This window comes from Ovis canadensis, chromosome 18 (assembly GCF_042477335.2).
Source record: "Ovis canadensis isolate MfBH-ARS-UI-01 breed Bighorn chromosome 18, ARS-UI_OviCan_v2, whole genome shotgun sequence".
Taxonomy (NCBI): Eukaryota; Metazoa; Chordata; class Mammalia; order Artiodactyla; family Bovidae; genus Ovis; species Ovis canadensis.
In genome coordinates this window covers 68155480-68181903 of record NC_091262.1, presented here as the reverse complement: position 1 = coordinate 68181903, position 26424 = coordinate 68155480, and the positions used below count along the sequence as shown (strand labels likewise).

Below are 26424 nucleotides of genomic sequence, written 5' to 3'. Positions count from 1 at the left end.
CACTAGCTACAAGCTATTTAAATATTGCTTATACAAAGTATTTTAAGGGGAGGGGGACAAATGGTTATTTACAAAACAGAAGTCGGATGTAGAAAACTTAACGATTACCAGGGGAGACAGGGGAGAGGGATACATTGGGAGACTGATACTGGTGTATACACACTTGGATATGACTGAGCGACTTCACTTTTACTTTGTGCTTTCATGCATTGGAGAAGCAAATGGCACCCCACTCCGGTATTCTTGCCTGAAGAATCCCAGGGAAGGGGGAGCCTGGTGGGCTGCCATCTATGGGGTCGCACAGAGTCAGACACGACTGAAGTGACTTAGCATCATCAGTATACATAAAACTGGAGAAGGCAATGGCATCCCACTCCAGTACTCTTGCCTGGAAAATCCCATGGACGGAGGAGCCTGCTGGGCTGCAGTCCATGGGGTCGCTAAGAGTCGGACATGACTGAGTGACTTCATTTTCACTTTTCACTTTCATGCATTGGAGAAGGAAATGGCAACCCACTCCAGTGTTCTTGCCTGGAGAATCCCAGGGACGGGAGTTGGGGGAGGGGGGCTGGTGGGCTGCCGTCTGTGGGGTTGCACAGCGTTGACACGACTGAAGCGACTTAGCAGCAGCAGCAGCAGTAGCAGCAGCTTACATAAAACAGATAGAGTAGGAAATGGCATCCCACTCCAGTATTCTTGCCTGGAGAATCCCATGGATAGAGGAGCCTGGTGGGCTACAATCCATGGGTTTGCAAAGAGTCGGACACAGCTGAAGTGACTTAGCATACATAAAACATAAACTAAAAAACTGCTGTATAGCATGGGGAACTCTACTCAGTACTCTGTAATGGTCTATATGACTAAAGAACAAGTGGATATATGTATAACTCATTCACTTTGCTGTACACCTGAAACTAACACAACATTGTAAATCAACTATTCTCCAAAAAAAATATTAAAAAGTACTAAAGGAAAGCCAGCACCATATAAACAGCATATACTTAAATAAAAGCGATGGATGTTTAACATACAGAGTAATGTTTTTTATTCACTGATAAGCTAAAGGTCCATTTCCAGAAGTTTCTTGCTTTGATATGCTCAATTTGTTTTATTAGCAAGTAAAGCCCTATAAAGGATGGCATCATCTAGTCCTCAGACTCAGATTCATCTTCATCTTGACTAATCTGGAAGTAATGAAGCTCATAAGTCTCCTTGTCAGATGCAACCATAGGAAGCCAATCACGAAGATTGGTCTTTTTAAGGTGTTTCTTTGTTCAGTTCAGTTCAGTTCAGTTCAATTCAGTTCAGTCGCTCAGGCGTGTCCAACTCTTTGCAACCCCATGAATTGCAGCACACCAGGTCTCCCTGTCCATCACCAACTCCCGGAGTTCACTCAGACTCATGTCCATCGAGTCAGTGATGCCATCCAGCCAATCATCCTCGGTTGTCCCCATCTCCTCCTGCCCCCAATCCCTCCCAGCATCAGAGCCTTTTCCAATGAGTCGACTCTTCGCATGAGGTGGCCAAATACTGGAGTTTCAGCCTTAGCATCATTCCTTCCAAAGAAATCCCAGGGCTGATCTCCTTCAGAATGGACTGGTTGGATCTCCTTGCAGTCCAAGGGACTCTCAAGAGTCTTCTCCAACACCACAGTTCAAAAGCATCAATTCCTCAGTGCTCAGCCTTCTTCACAGTCCAACTCTCACATCCATACATGACCACTGGAAATACCATAGCCTTGACTAGATGGACCTTTGTTGGCAAAGTAATGTCTCTGCTTTTCAATATGCTATCTAGGTTGGTCATAACTTTTCTTCCAAGGAGTAAGCATCTTTTAATTTCGTGGCTTCAGTCACCATCTGCAGTGATTTTGGAGCCCCTCAAAATAAAGTCTGATACTGTTTCCACTGTTTCCCCATCTATTTGCCATGAAGTGATGGGACCGGATGCCATGATCTTTGTTTTTTGAATGTTGAGCTTTAAGCCAACTTTTTCATTCTCCACTTTCACTTTCATCAAGAGGCTTTTTAGTTCCTCTTCACTTTCTGCCATAAGGGTGGTGTCATCTGCATATCTGAGGTTATTGATATTTCTCCCGGCAATCTTGATTCCAGCTTGTATTTCGTCCAGTCCAGCGTTTCTCATGATGTTCTCTGCATAGAAGTTAAATAAGCAGGGTGAAAATATACAGCCTTGATGTACTCCTTTTCCTATGTGGAACCAGTCTGTTGTTCCATGTCCAGTTCTAACTGTTGCTTCCTGACCTGCATCCAGATTTCTCAAGAGGCAGGTCAGGTGGTCTGGTATTCCCATCTCTTTTAGAATTTTCCAGTTTGTTGTGATCAACACAGTCAAAGGCTTTAGCATAGTCAATAAAGCAGAAATAGATGGTTCTCTGGAACTCTCTTGCTTTTTCCATGATCCAGTGGATGTTGGTAATTTGATCTCCAGTTCCTCTGCCTTTTCTAAAACCAGCTTGAACATCTGGAAGTTCACAGTTCACGTATTGCTGAAGCCTGGCTTGGAGAGTTTTGAGCATTACTTTACTAGCGTGTGAGATGAGTGCAATTGTGCGGTAGTTTGAGCATTCTCTGGCATTGCCTTTCTTTGGGATTGGAATGAAAACTGACCTTTTCCAGTCCTGTGGCCACTGCTGAGTTTTCCAAATTTGCTGGCATATTGAGTATTGGCATATTTCTTGGTAAGGTACTTTAAATACCTTTTGGAAAACTGTTTCTCAGAAATGACTATGATTTTATTCTTGACAAGTTCAATGTGAATGACATTCCCAAGGTTTCCAGTCCTTCCATTCACTTTAACCTTCTCCCACAGAAACTGTTCAAAATTTCCAGAATCAAAAATTCCATCTTCTACTGGACGAGTAAGATTCAAATTAAACTTCCAGGTTGACTTCTTAGGCTTCTTGTCTTTCTTCGGTGGGATCTTGAAGGCTTGCCACACGATCAGAGAGCAGATTTGTGTCTTGATTGTGGTGGTTTTAGAAATCTATATGTTTGGGATAAAATTTTATAGAACTACAAAACACATACATACATATAAACATGTGAATGTAAAATATTATAAAAACAGAATAAATTCTGTAGTCTCTAGTCAGTAGTCCAGTGAACATATTTTACCAATGTCAGTTTCCTGGTTTTGATATTATACTACAGTTGAATAAGATGTCACTGTTGGGGGAAACTAGGTTAAGGGTACAAGGGACTCTATGTACTCATTTTACATCTTCCTGAGAGCTTATGATTATTTAAAAAATATAAACAAACATCAAAACCAGGCTGTTTTTGTTTTAATGATGAATATCACAGGTCTCCTTGCCTCTACAGTATAAATACTTACTGTGCTGGTCATTTATAATGCATCTTGTACTATTTTTGGAGGATTACATTTGGTAATTATATGAGAAAAAGACACGGTCTTCCAATGCCAGATAGAGATGTAAAAATGGTGTTAAACTGAAATACAGACTAATTATCACACTGAAGCAACTCTCTTCTCTGGGTGCTATAATAGAAAACTGGATCTTGCATCAGTACCATGTTTGATCAGTGGACAAGAGTAGGTACATGTATTCTTTTGTTCTAAGGAAGGAAGGAAGTGAAGAACTAAAGAGCTTCTTGATCAAAGTGAAAGAGGAGAGTGAAAAAGTTGACTTAAAACTCCACATTCAGAAAACTAAAATCATAGCATCTGGTCCCATCACTTCATGGCAAATAGACAGGGAAACAGGGGAAACAGTGGAAACAGTGTCAGACTTTATTTCTCTGGGCTCCAAAATCACTGCAGATGGTGATTGCAGCCATGAAATTAAAAGATCCTTACTCCTTGGAAGGAAAGTTATGACCAACCTAGATAGCATATTGAAAAGCAGAGACATTACTTTGTCAACAAAGGTCTGTCTAGTCAAGGCTATGGTTTTTCCAGTGGTCATATATGGATGTGAGAGTTGGACTATAAAGAAAGCTGAGCGCCGAAGAATTGATGCTTTTGAACTGTGGTGTTGGAGAAGACTCTTGAGAATCCCTTGGACTGCAAGGAGATCCAATCAGTCCATCCTAAAGGAGATCAGTCTTGGGTGTTCATTGGAAGGACTGATGTTGAAGCTGAAACTCCAATACTTTGGCTACCTGATGTGAAGAGCTGACTCATTTGAAAAGACCCTGATGCTGGGAAAGATTGAGGTCAGGAGGAGAAGGGGACAACGGAGGATGAGATGGTTGGATGGCATCACTGACTCGATGGACATGGGTTTGGGTGGACTCCGGGTGTTGATGATGGACAGGGAGGCCTGGTGTGCTGCGGTTCATGGGGTCACAAAGAGTTGGGCACGACTGAGCAACTGAACTAGACTGAAGGAGGGATCATGGTACATGGAATGTTACTTCCTATGTGCAAAACATCGATGGTCTGTGAATAAAACACCGAACAAGAGCCTCACTGCCAATCCACAATTGGGCCAAGAAATGTGCAATACGTAAATGTGCCACTTTACAACAGTAAAATTAAAGCTAGTCCAGAGAAACAAGTAGGTCCTTAATTTCCATTATCAAATTAGTTTATTTTAGGGGGGAAAAAGTGGATTATTTTGATGGAGAAAGATAAAGTAATAAGGTGAGCTTTGGCACATTCTGTTAGGCATGAACAAATAGAAGACAAATAACAAAATGAAATAAGATTCAATGCTTCCCTTTCCTGTTTGTATAGTAACCACCTTAACACACTGGAACCCCTGTCAGACAAGATATTGTATTCAATCAACAGTGGTTTCCTAATTATTTTGGCTCAGAGTATGTCTCAAGGGTTTTCAAATTGTTAAAAATCCAATAATCGCTTCCAAAGGCTGCACACCTGAACACCCCCACACTACTTCTTTTTGCCTGAGTTCCATCAACTAAGACAGGTTTTGGTTTACGTATGATGAACTATGTTTAGTTTCTTTTTTACAAGCAAATAAATAATTTTGCGGCTCATTAGGCTGATCATTTTTTTGATTTGTTCGACCTTTGCTGTGCTTTTTTATCAGCTGGTTTTCTCAGACCTCATTTTCCCCTGTAAGGCTCCAGTAATCAAATGAATTCCTGGACTTGTCAATCTGATGCCATGACCTGTTAAAATGGGATTCATCAGGAGAATTTCATTATGGTTTTGTTAGAACAGTTGTCAGAAATCTTTCATTCCTGCTCTCTGTCCCATTGAGTGATAGGTGACAGATACAAACATGAAAGAAGTGAAACATTTATTAAGAGTTTTAAGTTGAGATGCCAGCTGAGTCAAAAGCTTCCTACATATAGTATAAATACTCTGCAGAAAAGATTTTCCCAAAGCCTTTTGTGGACAATTAAACTTGGAATCTCCTCTTGTTGAAGGATTTACCTAGGTGGGAGAGTACTCTCAGTTTAAATATCGAATGGAATGTGCTTTTGGTTTGTAGCAAGTCCCCAAGGAGGATTTAAATTGCATTTGCATTTGCAAAGAGGATTTTAGTCTGATTGCTGTTTGCCTTAAGAATAATCATTCACTGAAGCAATTAACCTGCAAAATAGAATTATGGGACTAAACCAGAGAAAAGGGGGATCTTTATTGAACCAGATGCAGATAGTTTTCATTATGTTCTTTCCAAGGCTGTAAATAGTGACCTGGGTGGCTGTAACATTCCTCTCAGCTAGACTAAACTTTGGAAAGTTTCTTCTTGACAATAGACCCTGACCTCTCTTTTCTTTGGAGAAGGAAATGGCAACCCACTCCAGTATTCTTGCCTGGAGAATCCCATGGAGGGAGGAGCTTGGTGGGCTACAGTCCATGGGTGGCAAAGAGTCAGACACAACTGAGCGACTTCACTTTCACTTTCTCTTTTCTTAGAGTGTTTACTTTAGAAAACTTGCTATTGTAAATTCTCTCTTTGCCTTTTGAGATGTAAGTCTTCTACAAGTCTAGAATGTTTTTCTCAACAACGTGGGAGCCGGTATTTGAAATATGATCCACAAGAAAAATAGAGTCCCTGTGTCCCATTCTTTTTGAGAGGGTAGAAGTCTAATTTCAATAAACATCAATTAGCAAACACAAATGCATAATCACATTGACCAATCTCTACACTGATGTCCTCCAGAACTTTCCTGTTAGCTCACTGCCACACTTAAAAGTCTTCCTGCATTTTATTCACTGAGCTGTGTTCATTCTCTCCCTATTGCAATAGTCTCTCTCCCCCATTACAACAGTCTTGAATTAAAGTCTTCCTCGACTGCTTGGCCTTCCCAAGTGCTGCTAGTTAGTGGTAAGGAAACTTCCTGCCAATGCAGAAGAAACAAGAGATGCAGGTTCCATCCCTGGGTCAGGAAGACCCCCTGGAGGAGGGCATGGCAACCCACTCCACTATTCTTGCCTAGAGAATCCTGCAGACAGAGGAGCCCAGTAGGCTATACTCAGTTCATAGGGTCTCACAGAGTCAGACATGAGTGAAGTGACTTAGCATGCACTTGACTGTATGATTGCTCTGGTGCAATTCTTCTTTTACAATAGATCCCAGATAATTTTTTTTTTTTTTACTTTATTTGCAACCTCTACAAATCTGTTTTGATATATTTTAAGAATGAAAAGTTTGTGCATTCAGTTTTGACTCTGTCATTAGATTACTTAAAAAAGCTCTAAATGAATATCATTTAGGAGTTAAGCCCATCTTTCTATCTATCTACGTATGTATACATACATATATATATATATATATATGTCAAAGGCATATCTATGCCTGTCAAAGGCAACTGTAGGCATTGTATAATATACTCCTCTCCTTCTGGCATGTTTCTCCTTGGCTATGTTGGGTCTTAGTTGCAGCATGCAGAATCCTTGGTTGCAGTGCATGGACTCTCTGGTTGTTGCATGCAGGCTCAGTAGTTGTGGCATGTGGGTTCTTTTGTTGAAGCACGTGGGCTCTCTAGTTGTGGTGCAAGGGCTCCAGAGTGCTGGACACAGTAGTTGTGATCTGGGTTTAGTTGCTCTGTGGCTTGTGGGATCTTAGTTCCCTGATCAGATATCAAATCCACATACCCTACATTGCAAGGTGGATTCTTAATCACTGGACCACCAGGGAAATCCACAGTAACAAGTATTTATTGCATCCTTACTATGTTCCAGGTGCCAAGCATCACAAATGTTGCTCTTGTCTTTCTTATTTTCAAATAATTTACTTCCACTAGCTCCTTCCTTTAAGCTTATGAAATACTGTTCAGATCTCTGCAATTGTTAGAAAAGAAGGAAAAGTAAACAGAACACCTATTTTTTGATCCTACGCACTTCGACTCAACATCAAGTTCTCCATGCAAGAATCCGGAGAGTTATCCTAAATCCCAAATTCTTTATTATCTCCCATATCCAGCTGATCAGGTCTAGAAATATCTTTTCAGTTCATCCTTTCTTCTCATCATGAAGGCACTGCCTTTGGCCATGCCATATTATTTATTACCTGGCCATGGAACAGTCTCCATTATATTGCTGGTAGAATGATCATTATAAATGTATATCTGATTCTCATTTTTCTTCTTAAAATCTTTCAGTTCTCTCATTGTAGGATAAGGTGCAAACTGTTGAATATTGCTTATAGGACTCTACAATTTGGGTCCTACCAAGAACTTCCTAATCTCTTCCACTCCTTCCCCTCACTGTCTTTGAATTCTATCTTCCAGTCTGTTGACCTCTTACCATATTGAGAAATCCTATAAAGGAGATCTGATAAGTCAAAAGCAACCTCCTTCTTGGTACTTCTGTTTTGCATAAGAAATCAGATCTGCTTCAGTTTTATACACATATTTGCATCACTAATTTAATCAGTTAGTAGGCCACATTATTCTTTGTAATCAACATTTAAAAAAAATTGGATCATGAAACTTGGGGGTCATACCCTCATCTAATGTGGCATAGTCAAATCTTCCAACAATGCAATGCCTTCCACTAATAAATTCTGGTGATTTAAATTTTCTTCCTCTTACTATGTAATTATTTTCTTTACCTATTTCTCCAAGAATCTGTTATCATCATTGAGGGAAAAACTTATCTTCAGTCAGTTCAGTCACTCAGTCATGTCTGACTCTTTGTGACCCCATGAATCGCAGCATGCCAGGCCTCCCTGTCCATCACCAACTCCTGGAGTCCACTCAGACTCACATCCATCGAGTCTGTGATGCCATCCAGCCATCTCATCCTTGGTCGTCCCCTTCTCCTCCTGCCCCCAATCCCTCCCAGCATCAGAGTCTTTTCCAATGAGTCAGCTCTTCGCATGAGGTGGCCAAAATATTGGAGTTTCAGCTTCAGCATCATTCTCTCCAAAGAAATCTCAGGGCCGATCTCCTTCAGAATGGACTGGTTGGATCTCCCTGCAGTCCAAAGGACTCTCAAGAGTCTTCTCCAACACCACAGTTCAAAAGCATCAATTCTTCGGCGCTCAGCTTTCTTCACAGTCCAACTCACATCCATACATGACCACTGGAAAAACCATAGACTTGACTGTATCTCCTGGACCCAGTATATTGCTCAACAAAGGTTTGCTGAATGAACTTAACAAATTTAGAAGTTTTTTTTAATTGTTTTGTAGATCTTCTTGTAAAATTTTCACTTATCTCATCCCAATAACTAATTTACAAGAGAAAAAAAGAACAGAAATTAGCCAATAATTGCAAAGTAAATCTTACAAGTCTAGAGTTAGAAGCTTTGTTCATACCTCACTGACAATGATGTAGTGAACATCTTTGAATGATGAAGATTAAAGAAATGATGGCTTACACCATAAATTCTTGATGTTATCAAAGTAAAATTCTCAGCAGATAGACAGACTGTTGTTTCACCAGTGTTCATGGTTGGCAAATATCTTGTATGTTTGTTATACTACTGTGTTAATAACAGAATTTCATTTTTTCTTATGTGGATATTAAATATAAAGAGAGAAAAGTGAAATTGGGAAACAGCCCATTTTAATTTGTCTTTTCCTGAAAAAAGTCACATCTTATTTTTAACTAATTACATTTCAACTCTAAAATTTCAATTTACTTAGCTATTTCTCAGAATGCATGAAAATACAAACAGGTTTGCTGATGAGCAATGAAATGTAATTAGCATATGAGTTCAAAAATTTTTTTTCTAATCAATCCCTGGACTAGATTTTGTGCTTTAATAGGTATACTTATCAGTCACAGGTCAACTTTTAAAGTAATCTCAGATAAGTAACAAACAGGACAATCCTAAAATAGTTTTTAATAATTTTTGGCTTGAATACTAGTTGACTACTTTCAGTTCAGTTCAGTTCAGTTCAGTTCAGTTCAGTCGCTCAGTCCTGTCCGACTCTTTGCGACCCCATGAATCACAGCACGCCAGGCCTCCCTGTCCATCACCAACTCCCGGAGTTCACTCAGACTGGCGTCCGTCGAGTCAGTGATGCCATCCAGCCATCTCATCCTCGGTCGTCCCCTTCTCCTCCTGCCCCTAATCCCTCCCAGCATCAGAGTCTTTTCCAATGAGTCAACTCTTCGCATGAGTCGTTCCTCGACTGACTTGACTGACGTCGCTCAGTTGTGTCCGACTCTTTGCGACCCCATAGACTGTAGCCTACCAGGCTCCTCTGTTCATGGGATTCTCCAGGCAATAGTACTGGAGTGGATTGCCATTTCCTTCTCCAGAGTATCTTCCCAACCCAGGGCTTGAACCCAGGTCTCCTGCATTGTAGACAGACGCTTTACCATCTGAGCCACCAGGGAAGTCCTATAGCATCATTCCTTAGAGAGATAAAAATAAAAATGGCTTAAACAAAATAGGAACTTTTTTTAAAAAGTGAAGCTTGGGATAAGGGTTGCAGGGTGCATGATCAGCTCATGGACTTTCTTCTGATTGGTTGGTGGTAAGATAACAGCGTGATGTATTGGGAATCATAATCATCAATCTTGTGGCTCCAACTGAGGCAGGAGGCAGATGCCCTCACCCCCACCTCCCCACCACCAGGGTAAAGCTGTCAGAGATTCATTCTCTGTTAACTGAAACTCTAAGATCAGGATAGCAGAGCAATTAAGGGAGAAGGTTGGGCCCTGCCCAGAACACATATCTCTCATTCTCCAAGTCAGGAAACCTTCCTGACCACACATACACAGAAAGGCTCCTTGCAGGCCAAAAAGGTGAGCAATGGCAAGGGATGCTCTACTCAGATGCCTTTTAAGTAAACTGCATCTTGGCTAAGAGATGTGTGTGCACACTTGGGCAGATCCTGAGATATACCAAATATGGACTCTGAATCAGGCAAATCAAAATGATTGGCCAAAGGAAACTCAGAAGAAATGCCCCATAAAAGTAGTTCAGACTGCCACAAGGGCACCACTCAGTGATTCTCTCTCTCCTTGAGTCTGACAGTGAGTCTATACACAGACTCATTTTTTCCCCTCTTAATAAATACTTTACTTGCCTCACTATTTTCCATCTTTGTGGAAATTCCTTGCTGCAAAACCAAAGGGCCAGGGACCTTGTCACTGACCACTCTGTCTAGGCTAGGATCTAGTGCTTTCATCGCCTTGACTCAGTCCAGTCTCTGTCTGGGAATCCAAGCCCTGCTCCAAGCCATTGCAAGCCAAGGTCACCCAAGATCACAATCTGGGATCTGTACATGTGGTCAACAGTTTCTATCTGGTGGGGGCCTGGTTTCTGTACAGCAGCTCAAGGATGTGCATCTAATTATTGTCTATCTACACTGAGAAGGAATTAGGAGTACCGACTGTATTATCTATCATTCAACTAGTATTTAAGCTACTATTACTTTTCTTACTTGACTGCTCTTCCTTTGTTTCTATATCTTTTCAAATCTCGAATCATTAACAATTTGAGTCAGCTTTGGAAAGTTGAGGAAGGCCTAGGAAACTAAATTTTTTTTTTTTTTTTTGGTGCAAACAAGACATGGGAGACACACAGAGGTCCATCACTTGCAGGGTCCTGCTCCATTTACTTGGTTGCCTGTTTTAAGTTAGTTCACGACCAATACATTAGAGTTCCAGTGCTGAAAGGGAGAAAGAAGTGGCTTATGTGGCTTTCACATTACTTTAGATCATCCTATTGGCTGCAAAGGGGTGCTGAGGAATATAGAACCCTTATTTAACTGCAAGGGAACTAGGAAGTATAGTCTGTACCTTGGACACAAAATGTCCACTTAATACTAAAAGAAAGAAAGGGATAATGGATAGTAAAAGGCAGTGAACAGTTTTTATCACAGTTGTGCAAACTCAAAGATAGAAAGGTTTTCCATAGATAAATAAATGCCTAGTCTGTAGTTTCTTGGGGTAAATCAATGTTTAGAATTGAAGAAGTCAAAGAAGAATGCCAAAATACTTGTAATTCTTTGCTGGCAGCAGTCAATCAGATGAGGAGGATATAAGCATTTTATCCACTGTAGCATATCTCAGTCTATTGTTCATACATAGTTCAGTGATGTACAACGTGGAAAAAAATGAGAAGCAACAATAGCAATGTTTGGATTGCTAAATGTGATTCTACATAGTGTAAATCCTTTTCTTCAGAATGTTTAAATGGCAACATCAATGCCAAGATGAATTCTTCAGCAGCTACCTGCTTAAAAATCAGGAAAACAACCCCCCCTGGAAGTGTGCCTGGAAGAGAAATGACCAGAGTTGTTTTATATTACTCATTGTCCATTATAGTTACTTCCTAATGAAATTTCAGGTCTGTCCTGATTTCATCGCAGTTGCTCCTGAGGAAGAGAAAACTCTCCTGGGAAAATACAATTCTTTCAAGTTCTCTAACAGGTTTCTGTCGATCTAGCTACCCTCAACTTCAGATCAACCAGATTTCCTTGCTTGTTTGTCCAAATTCTCTATCACATGGTGACTAAAGCATAGCTTCTGACATTTCACATAGATCATTAGAAACACCTTTAGGCAATGGATGACATCAGAACAATTTGCATCTGAAATCCTATTATTCACTGAGATTAATTAACAGTGTGGTATTTAGGGAATTAACATTACAATTCCTCTTGATGCTAGTTGCAGCTTGTGTCCCCTGCAGGGATGACACTGAATGAAATCTTGCAAGTCATTTCAAAATAAAATAACTATGAGAAATAAATGTGTGCTGAGCTAGTCCCAGAAAATACTTGAAAAAATTGCTTGCAAAGCTCCCTTATTTAATATGTTAGATTTTGGTTAGCTTTGCTCTAATTATAAGTTTATAACCAACCTGAAAGTGAGAAAAAGTAAGCAACTAGAGCTGAATACAAAAACATTCCCTGCCCTCCCTGCCACCACCCCAAACTGTGTATGGTTTTGTTAAAGGATCCGTTCTTTGCACTCCTTGAAATGTAGTTGGTATCTTCAGTCATGTCCGGAGTGGATAGCCTTTCCCTTCTGCAGGGGATCTTCCCAACCCAGGGATCAAACCCAGATCTCCCACATTGCAGGCAGATTCTTTATCAGCTAAGCCACAAGGGAAGCCCAAGAATACCGGAGTGGGTAGCCTATCCCTTCTCCAGTGGATCTTCCTGACCCAGGAATCGAACCGAGGTCTCCTGCATTGCAAGCGGATTCTTTACCAACTGAGCTATCAGGGAAGCAGTTGGTATCTTCAGCCTGGTTATTTGTCTCAGTCTTGGTTTAGGTCTGTGAAAATTAATAAATAGAAGCCTCATTTAAAAAGCACTCAGGAGGTCAGAAGGGGGAGTGCTCATGTCTTACCATTCCATACTGATTTCAGACCCAACAGGAAGAAAGTTCAGTTCAGTTCAGTTCAGTTCAGTTGCTCAGTCGTGTCTGACTCTTTGCGACCCCATGAACTGCAGCATGCCTGCCCTCCCTGTCAACTCCCGGAGTTCACCCAAATCCATGTCCATTGAGTCGGCGATGCCATCCAACGATCTCATCCTCTGTCATCCTCTTCTCCTCCTGCCCTCAATCTTTCCCAGCGTCAGGGTCTTTTCAAATGAGTCAGCTCTTTGCATGAGGTGACCAAAGTATTGGAGTTTCAGGTTCAGCATCAGTCCTTCCAATGAACACCCAGGACAGATCTCCTTTAGGATGGACTGGTTGTATCTCCTTGTAGTCCAAGGGACTCTCAAGAGTCTTCTCCAACACCACAGAATTTTTTATAGAGGTGGGTAATTTCATAGACTAATGAGTAGGAGGAGTATGCCAGCTATTTTGAAGAAGAGGTGAGGATTTCCAGGAATTGGGTGACTGCCCACTTTTTGACATTTGTGGTCAACCTTGGAACTGCCATGGTGCCTGTGGGTGTGTCATTTAGCTTGTTGATGTGTTAAAATGAACATATATTGAGGCTCTGCTGCTGCTAAGTCGCTTCAGTTGTGTCCGACTCTGTGAGACCCCAGAGACGGCAGCCCACCAGGCTCCCCCATCCCTGGGATTCTCCAGGCAAGAACACTAGAGTGGGTTGCCATTTCCTTCTCCAATGCATGAAAGTGAAAAGTGAAAGTGAAGTCGCTCAGTCGTGTCTGACTCTTAGCGACCCCATGGACTGCAGCCCTCCAGGGTGCTCTATCCATGGGATTTTCCAGGCAAGAGTACTGGAGTGGGGTGCCATTGCCTTCTCCATTATTGAGGCTCAAGGTCTAGTAAAAGCCGACTTCTTCCCCATCTTGGACCTATTTGGTTCTAATCAGTTTATGTCTGTGCCTTCTGGCTCTGTCGGTCTTTTAAAGGTCGTGCCCTGCCCTCTTCCCCCCTGTTTCACAGGAAGATACTTTATCCATTTTTCAAGGTTGTTTGCTATACAAACTTCCTTGAAGAGACAGTCTGGAACAAAACCTGTCGGTGCTTCTGCTTGCAAGATTTGAAGAAACATGAGAGAACCACAGAGAATTTTCTCTCAACATAACAATACAGATTTGAATTTCTAAGTGCAGATGTTATTTTATGTATAACATTACCCATCTAATTGCTAAATCTTCACTTCCTAATCAGCTGCAGTGATAAAGAGAAATTATTCTAATCTCTTGACTGTGTTCTCATCTTATTTTACAAAAATGGAGTGCGTATAAAAAGCTTGTTAGATGAGATTATATCTGCTCTCGTTTCTTATTATTTTGTATCTACTGTTTAAAGTATTGCACAGATATTTAGAAAACATGGGTGCTATTTTTGAGTAATTTATGTAACCAAGAGGTAAAATAATAACCACCTCAGGCACTTATTAGCTATGGAATAGTTTGCCTTACTTGTCGAGTGGAGAAGGAATGTTAAAGATGCCCTTGATATTTTATGCCTGGAAGAAGCCTCGAGCAGTAACCATTGCTCCATGAATATTTTGATTCGATGACTGAAGTTGCCAGATGTCTTTGAATCCTTCATTTCCTCATCCATTTTCCACTTTATCATGTTTCTGCTTCTACTCCTTTCATTTCCTTAAAGCCTATAAACTCCTGTTGATTCTAAATTCAAATAATCAAAGAACCTAGATGCTAAATTTGTGTGTGTGAGTTATAGCATACTTTTACAAAAAAATCAAAATAGAAAGATAATATGTAACAAAGTCCTGACAAGGCTTAGTTCAAAAGCATGACTTCCACAGCATATTTCAAGGTCAGTGCAGTTTCAGTTTGTCTTCCTAATTCTAACGATAACACATCCAACAACTATAACAGTAACTGCTATTTACTGAAGGCAAATTATTTGCAAGCTACATGCCAGAAGCTTTGTTATTCCTAATCCTCAGAATAGTCCTTCAGTGCAGGTGTTATCCCTAATTTATGGATCAGAAATTGAGGTTCAGGGGTTAAAGTTTACTTACCCTAGGTAACAACCCAAGACCTTTTAGGACCATGCAATTCTTTTGAATTATCAAATGCAGAGATCATTATGTTTAAGGTGTCTTTTGAAAATTGATAACCCCAAACTTGCTATCCCTTACTGTTTCTGTTCCAAAATGTTCAATTCATTTTCACATCCATTTTAAAGGCATACATCATGCATTTACATTAGCTAATATCTGAATTTAAATATGTATACATGTATCTCTTTTTCTCACTATGTATATGTATACATATATATAAAACATTTCATCACCAATTAATGACATGGATTTTTTTCTCTTTGGAAGTCTTCTTTGACATATGTTGTTCTTTATTTTCTTACCCCTCTGTGATCACTTAAAGCTATATTTAAGTGAATATATTTATATAAGTGAATATATATTTATATATTAAATATATGTATATATTTTTAATTGAAGTAAAATATTTTATAATTAAAATGATAATATAATATATACAAAATAATAATGTAATTAAATATATTTACATATATTAAACACATATTTATATATTTATAAGTGAATATATTTATATTCCCTCAACTATAGCATTTAATGCCTTGTCCTGTAATCAGATTTTTAGGTGATTACTGGGCCTCTTAAGGCCCTGTAGAATAGGAACCATTTCCTATCTATCTTTCTATCTGTGGGGTCTAGTCTAGTAACTGGAACTTCAGTAGTGATAAACTTGTTTTTAAATGAAAGAAAAAGTGACTGTTTTACACTATACACATTACAGGCACTGCTGGGGCCTTAATTTTTAATTTATAAAAAGGGCTGTTATGCTTCACCAGTTTTATTTTAATAGTTTTAAAGAGTCACTGTGAATATTAAAATAACCAACATATTCTATAGAATTTGCTGATTAGCCTAGAGTATGAACCATACTGCTTTTCTCTGTGACCTATTTCTTTCTAACCATGGTATTATACTAAAGAGTGTAAAACCATAAGTCTGGAGGAAATTTGAGTGGTTATATAATATAATGCCTTATCATTAGGCAGCTTGTAACCTAAACCAGATTAGACACCATTCTCTTCTCAAACACTGCCTGAAAAGACAGTTCTACAACCTTCCTTGGCACCACATCCTGAGATTTTGTGTCATTGAGAAAATGTTTCTGAATACGGAATCTGGATCTTCTAATTTAGAATTTAAGCACCATGTGTGCTAAATTGCTTCAGTTGTGTCTGACTCTTTGTGACCCTATGGACTGTAGCCCACCATGCTCCATGGGCTTCTCCAGGCAAGAATACTGGAGTGGGTTGCCACACTCTCCTCCAGGGGATCTTCCCAACCGAGGGATCAGACCTGCATCTCATGTTTCTTGCATTGGGAGGCAGGCTCTTCACCTCTAGTGCCGCCTGGGAAGCCCTTAAACACTAGAGGTTAAGCACTGCAGGGTAGGTCAAATGTTCTACAGAAGTGTAGAAACTCTGTAGAGACTTATTAAATAAGAAAGTCTGGTTCATGCTCATTCAGCAAAAGCAACCCATAGTTTCAGTGGCTTAAAACCACAAAGGTTTATTTCTCACTCATGGTATGTATCCAACATGGGGCAGCACTAGGGGCTTTGCCCTGCTTTGTCTGGGACCCAGGTTGAGCAGCTGTTATTATCAGGAGCAGTGCCATAGCAGAGGGTAAAGAAAGGTAATGGCAAATCACTCACTAGCTCTTAAAACTCCTGAATACAAGTAACACATGTCACTTTTCATGTTTTATTGGCCAAAGCAAGTCATATGGCAACCTCTAACTTCACACAGACAGAAAAGCGCAATCAAAAGGCACATTCCCGGAATGAAAGTCAGAATATTTGTGAGCAGTTCCCATGACTATCATAGATTCTCAACAATATTTTCTCCAGGCCAGCATGAAATGAATTCTAGAACAAAATATTTTTGGCTGCCCTGGTACAACAACTAGTTTTAAGAATAAATATTTTTAGAGCATATTTGATTTTTTGGTCTTGTTTGAATATTCTAGGTATTAAACAATATAGAGTAATATAATCACGATGTTTCTATCGTCTCAACTCTACTGTTAAATTCTACTCCGTTTCAGACACCAGTGAGTATAGAGACTTAACCGTTAATCAGAAATATTCCACAACCATGTTTTCAGACATATGACCTTCACATTGACTATAATCTTCTATTATTCATTCATCAAGTACATATAGAGTGCCCAGCTCTAGGGGATGCAACGGTGCACAAAGTAGACTGCCCTCATGGAAATGTTTTGGTGTTCTGGAGTTTTACCATAGTGGGCTTAAGTGTAGATCTCCTTTTATTTGTTCTATTGGGACTCTCTGGATTTCTGGATTCATGTATTTTTTAAAAAATCATCTCTTTTCCATATCTCTTCAAAATAGACTCTTCCTTTTTTTCTCTTTCTCTCCTTTTAGACTTAAAAAGATTTCTGTTAAAACTTCTCAACTCACAGTTTTTTCAGGTATATTTTAAAGTTCACAAGCTATCTTTTTATCTTGTGTCTAATCTGTTGTTGAACCTATCTTTTGAGTTTTATATCTCAGTTATTACTGTTTTCACATCTAGACATTGTATTTGGTTCTGTAAAATAGGGGCTTGCTTATTCTTTATAGTATTTAGTTCCTTGCTTATTCTTTATAGTACTTGTTCCTTGCTTTAAATCTAATGTATTTATAATTACTGTTCTATATTCTGGGTTTGTTGGCTCTAATATCTGAAATAATTGAAAGTCTATTAATTCTCAGGTTTGGTGCCTGATTTTCAGAAGTGTTCACTAATATTTAAATGTAAGTCACTCATTTTTCTTGGAATATTGGGAATTCTTTGGCTTGCACATCTATGTGTATTAACAGTCCAAGACTAATTTAAATTAAGCTTTTGTCCTAAGTTTTTCCCCTTACAGATTGGCAACAGTGATGAAAATGTTATTTTAGTTTTATGTAGTAGTTTCCCTCTTTATACAGAATTGTGATAAACATATCTTTGAATTCTGTATATAATGTTAACAAAATAATCTTAATTTTTGAAATCTCACCAAAACATGTATTTAAAAAATTCACTCCAAATGTTAAAACTGTAAAAATGAAAATGTTTTCTATGTATAGATTGTTTACAGCTTTATATAAAGAAGAAAAAAAAATCACATATGCTTTGTTAAGGAAATCTACCCAGAATAAGGTTTTTAGGATAAAAGACCAAAGACAAAAATCTGTCTTTTCTCTTGAGACCTTCAACTAATTTGATGAGGCCCACTTATTATGAAAAGTCATGTATTTTACTCAAAGTCTACTGATTTCAACAGTAACGACATTTAAAAGGTACCTTCACCTTTGATCAAACAACTGAGTACCATAGCTTAGTCAGTGTGACACGTAAAATTAAGCATCGCACGTGGCCGGAATCTTGGCAGGTTGTTTGGCACTGGGCAGGTGCTCCAGTACTTTGGAAGGTGTACGATAGGTCTGCTTTACTGATTCTGTTTACTAGCTGCTGCTCCAAACTGAAACTTGCTCACCTTTCCTTCTAATATCTACATGCAATTTTCCCTAAATGGCAGACTCTTTCTGGTTAGAGGTAGGTGTATCCAGTGATGAAGGGTCCCTATGCGATCACCCACCGTTCTGGCTCATGGCCCCATGACCCTGGGAGGGGTCACACCAACCAGATTGGCTCCCTTTCCGTCTAAAATGCAGTCCTGTAGAGACATTGGCGTCTACAGGAACATAGTGCAAGGAGTGCTGGACAGGGTCTTCCACTCACAAGACACTATCAGGTTGAATTCACCTTCTGCATAGGATGAACTCTCCATAATTTTCTACAGAGGCTACAGATGACAGTGGGGATTTAGGTCTTGAAGAAATAAGTCAAGCAGGAACAAATCATGCTAAACAATTTAGGCTCTTTTTGGCATGGTGAGGCATCCAACCTCATGCTCATTATCCCAGAATATAACCTCCGTGGTCCTGATTCTCAAGCTTCTGGAGTTGGCCAGGTGAACTTTTCATGAGGAATTTTTCCGATAAATCATCCATGTGGAAGTCTTATCCTTGAGACCAATGTCAGTCTGGTTCAGTTGCTCAGTTGTGTCCAATTATTTGTGACCCCACGGACTGCAGCACGCCGGGCTTCCCTGTCCATCACCAACACCTGGAGCTTGCTCAAACACATGTCCATCAAGTCAGTGATGCCATCCAACCATCTCATTCTCTGTCATCTCCTTATACTCCTGCCTTCAATCTTGCTCAGCATCAGAGTCTTTTCCAATGAGTTGGTTCTTCACATCAAAGTTTCAGCTTCAGCATCAGTCCTTCCAATGAATATTCAGGACTGAATTCCTTTAGGATGTACTGGTTGGATCTCCTTGCAGACCAAGGGCCTCTCAAGAGTCTCCTCCAACACCACAGCTCAAAAGCATCAATTCTTCAGTGCTCAGATTTCTTTACAGTCCAACTCTCATATCCATACATGACTACTGGAAAAAACATAGCTTTGACTATCTGGACCTTTGTTGGCAAAGTAATATCTCTGCTTTTTAATATGCTGTCTAGGTTCTTCATAGCTTTTCTTTCAAGGAGCAAGCATATTTTAATTTCATGATTGCAGTCAACATCTGCAGTGATTTTGGAGTCCCCCCCAAAATAAAGTCTCTCAATGTTTCCATTGTTTCTTCATCTATTTTCCATGAAGTGATAGGACCAGATGCCATGATCTTAGTTTCACATTCAAGAAGCTCTTTAGTTCTTCTTCACTTTTGGCCATAAGGGTGGTGTCAATCTGAGGTTATTGATATTTCCCCAGCAATCTTGATTCCATCTTGTGCTTCATCCAGCCTGGCATTTCACATGATGTAAAAAAAAAAAGTGAAAGAGGAGAGTGAAAAAGTTGGCTTAAAACTCAACATTCAGAAAACTAAGATCTGGTCCCATCACTTTATGGCAAATAGACAGGGAAATAATGGAAACAGAGAGAGATTTTATTTTTGGGGGCTCCAAATTCACTGCAGATGGTGACTGCAGCCATGAAATTAAAAGACACTTGCTCCATGGAAGAAAAGCTATGACCAACCTAGACAGCATGTTAAAAAGCAGAGACATTACCTTGCCAACAAATTTCTTGTTACAAAGACATTAGTTTGCATACAGATTGCTCAGGAGGCAGGTCAGGTAGTCTGGTATCCCCATATCTTTCAGAATTTTCCACAGTTTGTTGTGATCCACACAGTCAAAGGCTTTGGCATAGTCAGTAAAGCAGAAGTAGATGCTTTTCTGGAACTCTCTTGCTTTTTTAATGTTCCAACGGATGCTGGCAATTTTATCTCTGGTTCCTCTGCCTTTTAAAAACCAGCTTGAACATCTGAAAGTTCACGGTTCATGTACTGTTGAAGCCTAGCTTGGAGAATTTTGAGAATTACTTCTCTAGTCTTTCCCATTCTGGTATTTTCCTCTGTTTCTTTACATTGATCACTGAGGAAGCCTTTCTTGTCTCTCCTTGCTATTCTTTGGAACTCTGCATTCAAATGGGTATATCTTTCATTTTCTCCTTTGCCTTTAATTTCTCTTCTTTTCTCAGCTATTTGTAAGGCCTCCTCAGACAACCATTTTACCTTTTTGTATTTATTTTTTTGGAGGGGAATGGTCTTGATCACTGCCTTCTGTTCAATGTCATGAACCTCCATCCATAGTTCTTCAGGCACTCTATCAGATCTAATCCCTTGAATCTATTTATCACTTCCACTGTATAATCATAAGGGATTTGATTTAGGTCATACCTGAATGGTCTAGTGGTTTTCCCTACTTTTTTCAATTTAAGTAGCCTGTGTCAGTAGCCTCAATTTTGTAACTTAAATTTTTGTTTCTGACACTTTCCTAAATATGGGGAAGAGAAACAGAAATGGAATATAATTTACATTTTAAAAAGAAGAGGAGTTATAACCAAGTTTATCTCATTCAGATTCCTAGTTGGATGCCTCTGTAATGGTTCTTAACCAATATGTGGATATTTGCCATGAGTGAAACTTGACTTAATAAGACCATAGGTAGAAAAAGAGTTGTGCTCATGTTTAGGAAAGTGATATCAACAAACAAAAAGATACACCAAAAAATGTAATTTTATATCCATAAAAAGAAAAGCCAACTTCAGTTGTAGAACTTTCATAAACCAAGTCCTTAAAATATCCCATTACTCATAATCACACAGCTGCTAAGTATACTGTGCATATATGTACATAAAGTTGTTGAAAATTTAAGCATATAGGCTTGAGGCTTTCTGCTCCATTCAGATAGTATGAATTTAGGCTATAAACCCACATGAAGGCCAGCTGTGTTTACAAATAAATTTGAGATAAGCAGTTTTCTTTGCAAGTCTTAGTGGAGATTAGGGATCATTACTAATTTATTAGTTTGGGAGTATTGTTCTTTAGAGTCCCATATTTATTCGTAGAGAGTTGCTGTTCTTTTTTTTACAATTATTTATTTTTTAATTGAAGTATAATTGCTTTACAGAATTTTGTTGTTTTCTGTCAAGCATCAACAAGAATCAGCCATAGGTAAACTCATGTCCCCTCCCTTCCGAACGTCCATCCGAGCTCCCTCCCCTTCCCACCCTCCTAGCTTGTTACAGAGACCAGTTTGAGTTCCCTGAGTCATACAGCAAATTCACATTGGTTATCTATTTTACATATGGTAATGTAAGTTTCCATGTTACTCTCTCCATACATCTCCACCTTCCCCTCCTCCCCTCTCCCCGTGTCCATAGTCTGTTCTCTATGTCTGATAGTTTCTTATTAGATACCTCAATTTAAGTCTTACTTCTCCGGCCCTCAAGGGTTGTAAAAAATGAAAAACTCAGGTTCACCTGGTTTGGCAAATGGACTCAAGGCCTAAATTAACCTCACTGTCTTATTTTCCCCTCTAGGTTTCAGTTTTACTATGTTTTTTGCTTGCATGGGTGCATGTTCAGGTGCTCAGCTGTGTCCAACTCTTTGCAGCCCTATTGACTGTAGCCCGCTCAGCTCCTGTGTCCATGGGATTTTCCAAGCAAGGATACTGAAGTGGATTGCCATGCCCTTATCCAGGGGGTCTTTCTGACCCAGGGATCAAATCCATGTCTCCTGCATTGGGAGGGGGATTCTTTACTGCAGAGCCATCAGGAAAGCTTATTCTTTAATTCCTTGCCATCTTATCCATCCAATAAGGTTTTAAAATATTTTATCCAGCATTTTATGTTTTCAGTACAGTGTTGATCAATGTATTTAAATTTACCATATTGCAGTTGTGTATATAGATTTTCAAAAATTATAAATATGTGAGTAAATCAGTACAAATTTGAGCTTTACAAATAAAGCTGTAAATATCAATATTGATCAATATAAATCCATGAAAGATTCTTGAAAATAATAACAGCTAATATTTATTATATTCCTCCCCTACTGTGCCAGGCACTGATCTAAGCATTTAAAATTTGCTAAAACATTTAATCTTCATAATAATCTTATGATATATATGCTATTATTATTTCAGTTATATATATGAGACACTGAGGCACAGACAAGTTATTTTTCTGTTTTCTTAAAATGCAGTTCAAGTTATGCTATTAAGTGATAAAATGAGAATGCAAATCTAGGCAGTCTGAATCCAGATTATACTGCTTCACATTTAGTTAACTATTAATATATACAAAAGTCCAATGAAAATGGCATCGAGTGGGGTTAATGGTGATTTAGTGATTTTGAAGGAAGTGAGTAGGAGCTTGGGAGGGTTCAGGAGGAGGAATATTAACTAGAACTTTAAATTCTTTCATCTTATCTCTAGGGCTGCTCATTTCCACTGAAATAATTTAAATTATTGAGATGAAGTCCTCCAACCTCCTTTTTAATCTAAATCTATTGACATTTTCACCCTTCCTCTTGTTCTCTGCTCCTGACCCAAGAAGGAGTCTTCATCTTTCCTCTCCAAGAGTGACCCTCCATCTGGGTTCCCTTGGACCCACTTTGTAAATATTTTCTTCTTTCATTGTTTCCTTCCTTCTTAACTAGTTTATTTTTCTGCCTACCAAATGCACTTCCATTATATTTTTTGTTGGGACTTCCCTGGTTGTTCAGTGGTTAGGACTCTGCACTCTTAATGTAGGGGTCTGAGTTGGATCCCTGGTCAGAGAACTTGATCTCACATGCTCTAACTAAAGATCTGGCAAAGTGAAAGTGAAAGTGAAGTTGCTCAGTCATGTCTGACTCTTTGCGACCCCATGGACTGTAGCCTGCTAGGCTTTTCCATCTATAGAATTTTCCAGGCAAGAGTACTGGAGTGGGTTGCCATTTCCTTCTCCAGTGGATCTTCCCGACACAGGGATAGAACCTGGGTTTCCTGCACTGCAGGCAGACTCTACCATCTGAGCCACCAGGGCTTCCCAAAGATCTGGCATCCACAGCCAAATAAATAAAATAAACTTTTTGTCATTCAAAGTATCAATGCCATAAACTGTCTTCCTTCTTTATTAAGTGTTTTGAATGATAATCGTGGTCAGAGAATAATGACCTCCCTTGGGTGTTCAGATCCTTGTCCCTGGCAAAAGGTATTTTCATATATATATGATTGAATTAAGGATCCTGAGATGGGGAAATCCTGGATTATCTGAATGGGCTCAATGTAATCACAGGGATTCCTAAAAGATGGAAGAGTGAGGCATAAGATAAAAGAGTTTCAAAGATGTTACACTGCTGGTTTTGAAAATGTGTGAAGAGGCCATAAGTTAAGAACACAGAATGCCTTTAAAAGCTAAGAAAGGTGAGGAAATCAATTCTTCCTCAGAGCTTCCAGAAAGAAAACAGCTCTCCTAACTCCTCGATTTTAGCCCAGTGAGATTCATCTTATATTTCTGACCTTCAGATCTGTAAGAGAATACATTTGTGTTTTTTTCAGACACTCAGTTGTACTTTCTTTTTTTTTTTTGCAACAGCAGCAATAGGAAAGTAATACAAGAACCTAGGACTCTGCCTCTGTATCTTCACCACCAGAAATTCTGTGCTCAGCTTCCACCAGTCTACCCAAAGGGCTCTCTCTGAGGTTTCCATAATCTACTCATCAATCACTGATGACTTCTCTGAGATTGGGGAGGCTTTCATTTGCAGAAAAAATAACTTTGATATTTAAAATTATCATTCAATTTTTGAAGTTACAAGTGAAAAAGGAAATCTCAAACTAACAACCAAAAACCCCAGAAGTTCATGCATTAACTCTCAGGTTCACCTTACAAATCTTATTCTTTTTATAAGTTTAGCAATTTTCAGCTATCACTTTTCAAGGAGTTTTGGATTAAGATTTAGGAACATTCACAAACATAGTTAATTAGACTCACTTAAACCTTTCAACCTTTACTTTTGAGTTTAATACCTTTGATTTATCTCACAAACACTGTAATCTATTTTTATAAGCAAAATCTTCTCAAGGCTCTTAATTCTTATAAATCTGAAAAAAATGAGTAAACTTGTTAATATAGTAAAATCTGATTTCTCTTAATAGTAAGATTCCAACTAAAATCACCAGTCTAAATCAATTATTCAAGTACTATTTAAAAATTCATACTGTACAACCTACAGATAAACATCAGGATAAACAGTTTAACCTAGCATTTCCAAAATTAAGTGAATGAGGACCATTTCCCCCCATCACATCACTTATTAACACCCACACAGCTAGCAGTTTGGGAGATGCTGCTCACCTCTGTCTGTTTCGTTCATTCTCATTATCTCACTTCAGCTCAGTCCCTCATTAGCTCCCACCTAGACTAGTCTATTTAGTCTTCTAAATAGAATCTCAGCTTCTTTTCATTCTCATTTTACATCTATTCTTTAAATGCCACCAGGTGATCTTTGCACAGCACATTTCTTTTTTTTTTAATTGGAGGATACTTGCTTTATAATATTGTGTTGGTTTCTGCCGTACATCAGTATGAATCAGCCATATTCATATTGGCTGAATCAGAGGTATATATATGTCCTCTCCATCCTGAACCTCCCTCCCACCTCCCACCTCATTCCACTCCTCTAGTTTGTCACAGAGCACCTGATTTGAGCTTCCTGCATCATACAGCAAATTTCCATTGGCTATCTATTTTAAGTATGGTTATTTATATGTTTCCATGCTACTCTCTAAATTCTTCCCACCCTCTCCTTGCTCTACTGTGTCCACAAGGCTCTTCTCTATGTCTTCATCTCCATTGCTGCCCTGCAAATAGGCTCATTAGTACCATCTTTCTAGATTCCACATATATGCATTATTATATGATATTTGTTTTTCTCTTTCTGACTTCACTCTATACAATGGGCTCAAGGTTCATCCACCTCATTAGGATTTACTCAGATGTGTTCTTTTTATGGCTGAGTAATATTCCATTGTATATATGTACCACAGCTTCTTTATCCATGCATCTGTTAATGGATATCTAGGTTGCTTCCATGTCCTTTGTTGTTGTTGTTCAGTCGCTCAATCATATCTGACTGTTTGAGACCCCATGGACTGCAGCATACCAGGCTTCCCTGTCCTTCAGTATCTCCTGGAGTTTGCTCAGACTCATGTCCATTGAATCGATGGTGCCATCCAACCGTCTCATCCTCTGTTCCCCCCTTCTCTTTCTGCCCTGAATCTTTCCCAGCCTCAGTGTCTTTTCCAATGGGTTGGCTCTTTGCTCAGGTGGCCAAAGTATTGGAGCTTCAGCTTCAGCATCAGTCCTTCCAATGAATATTCAGGATTGATTTCCTTTAGGATTGACTGGTTGGATCTCCTTGCTGTCCAAGGGACTCTCAAGAGTCTTCTCCCACACCACAACTTGAGTGTGTCAATTCTTTGGCACTCAGCCTTCTTTATGGTCCAACTCTCACATCCATACATGACTACTTGAAAAATCATACCTTTGATTATATGACTTTGGTGGCAAAGTGATGTCTCTGCTTTTTAATACGATGTTTAGATTTGTCATAGCTTTTCTTCCAAGGAGCAAGTGTCTGTTAATTTCATGGCTGCAGTTGCTGTCTGCAGTGATTTTGGATTGTCAAAACTCTTTGTGACCCCATAGATTGTAGCAGGCCAGACTCCTCTGTCCATGGAATTTTCTAGGCAAGAATACTAGAGCAGGTTGCCATATCCTACTCTAGAGGATCTTCCAAACGTTTGGGATTTAGGTTCTTCTTTTTTCTTTTGTTCGAGTGATAGTCCCTTCTGTAGAGGTTTATAGCTCTTTAATTTTCTGTCATGTTTCTTTGAAAATGGTACTTAAAGTGAATAAATGTCCCTCTATTGACAGGAAAAACAAAAGCTGGAATAATGCTGTCAGTTTAGCTATTTTATTACTTCTGAATTTATCTTTGTCTGAGATCTGAACCCTTCATTTGAACTTCATCTTGTTGGTATTTTTCAGACATTACATTCCAAGTCCCACAGTAGTCAAATTAAGCCACAATAATTGTAATTAATTACACCAATCCTTCATGTTGCTTTTATAACAAAACAGAACAAAACAAAAAGCTTTAAGCAGCACTTTCTTGTGTTTCTTGAATCTTCCCAGGGGGCGCTAGTGATAAAGAACCTGCCTGCCAGTGCAGGAGATAGGAGAGGTGGGTTTAATCTTC

At 39.1% G+C, this 26424-nt stretch overlaps 1 protein-coding gene across 1 annotated transcript in view; it reads right to left on the bottom strand.

The window, feature by feature from the left end:
• Positions 1-1145: 1145 nt before the first annotated feature.
• LOC138423415 (ribosomal protein eL22-like) overlaps positions 1146-26424 on the bottom strand; it is a 73952-nt gene continuing 48673 nt past the window's right edge. Inside the window, exons 2-3 of the mRNA XM_069559304.1 lie at positions 2694-3006; positions 1146-1264 (exon numbers count right to left, since the gene is read on the bottom strand). Coding sequence (XP_069415405.1) covers positions 1146-1264; positions 2694-3006 — 432 coding nt within the window. The remainder of the gene's footprint in view (positions 1265-2693; positions 3007-26424) is intronic.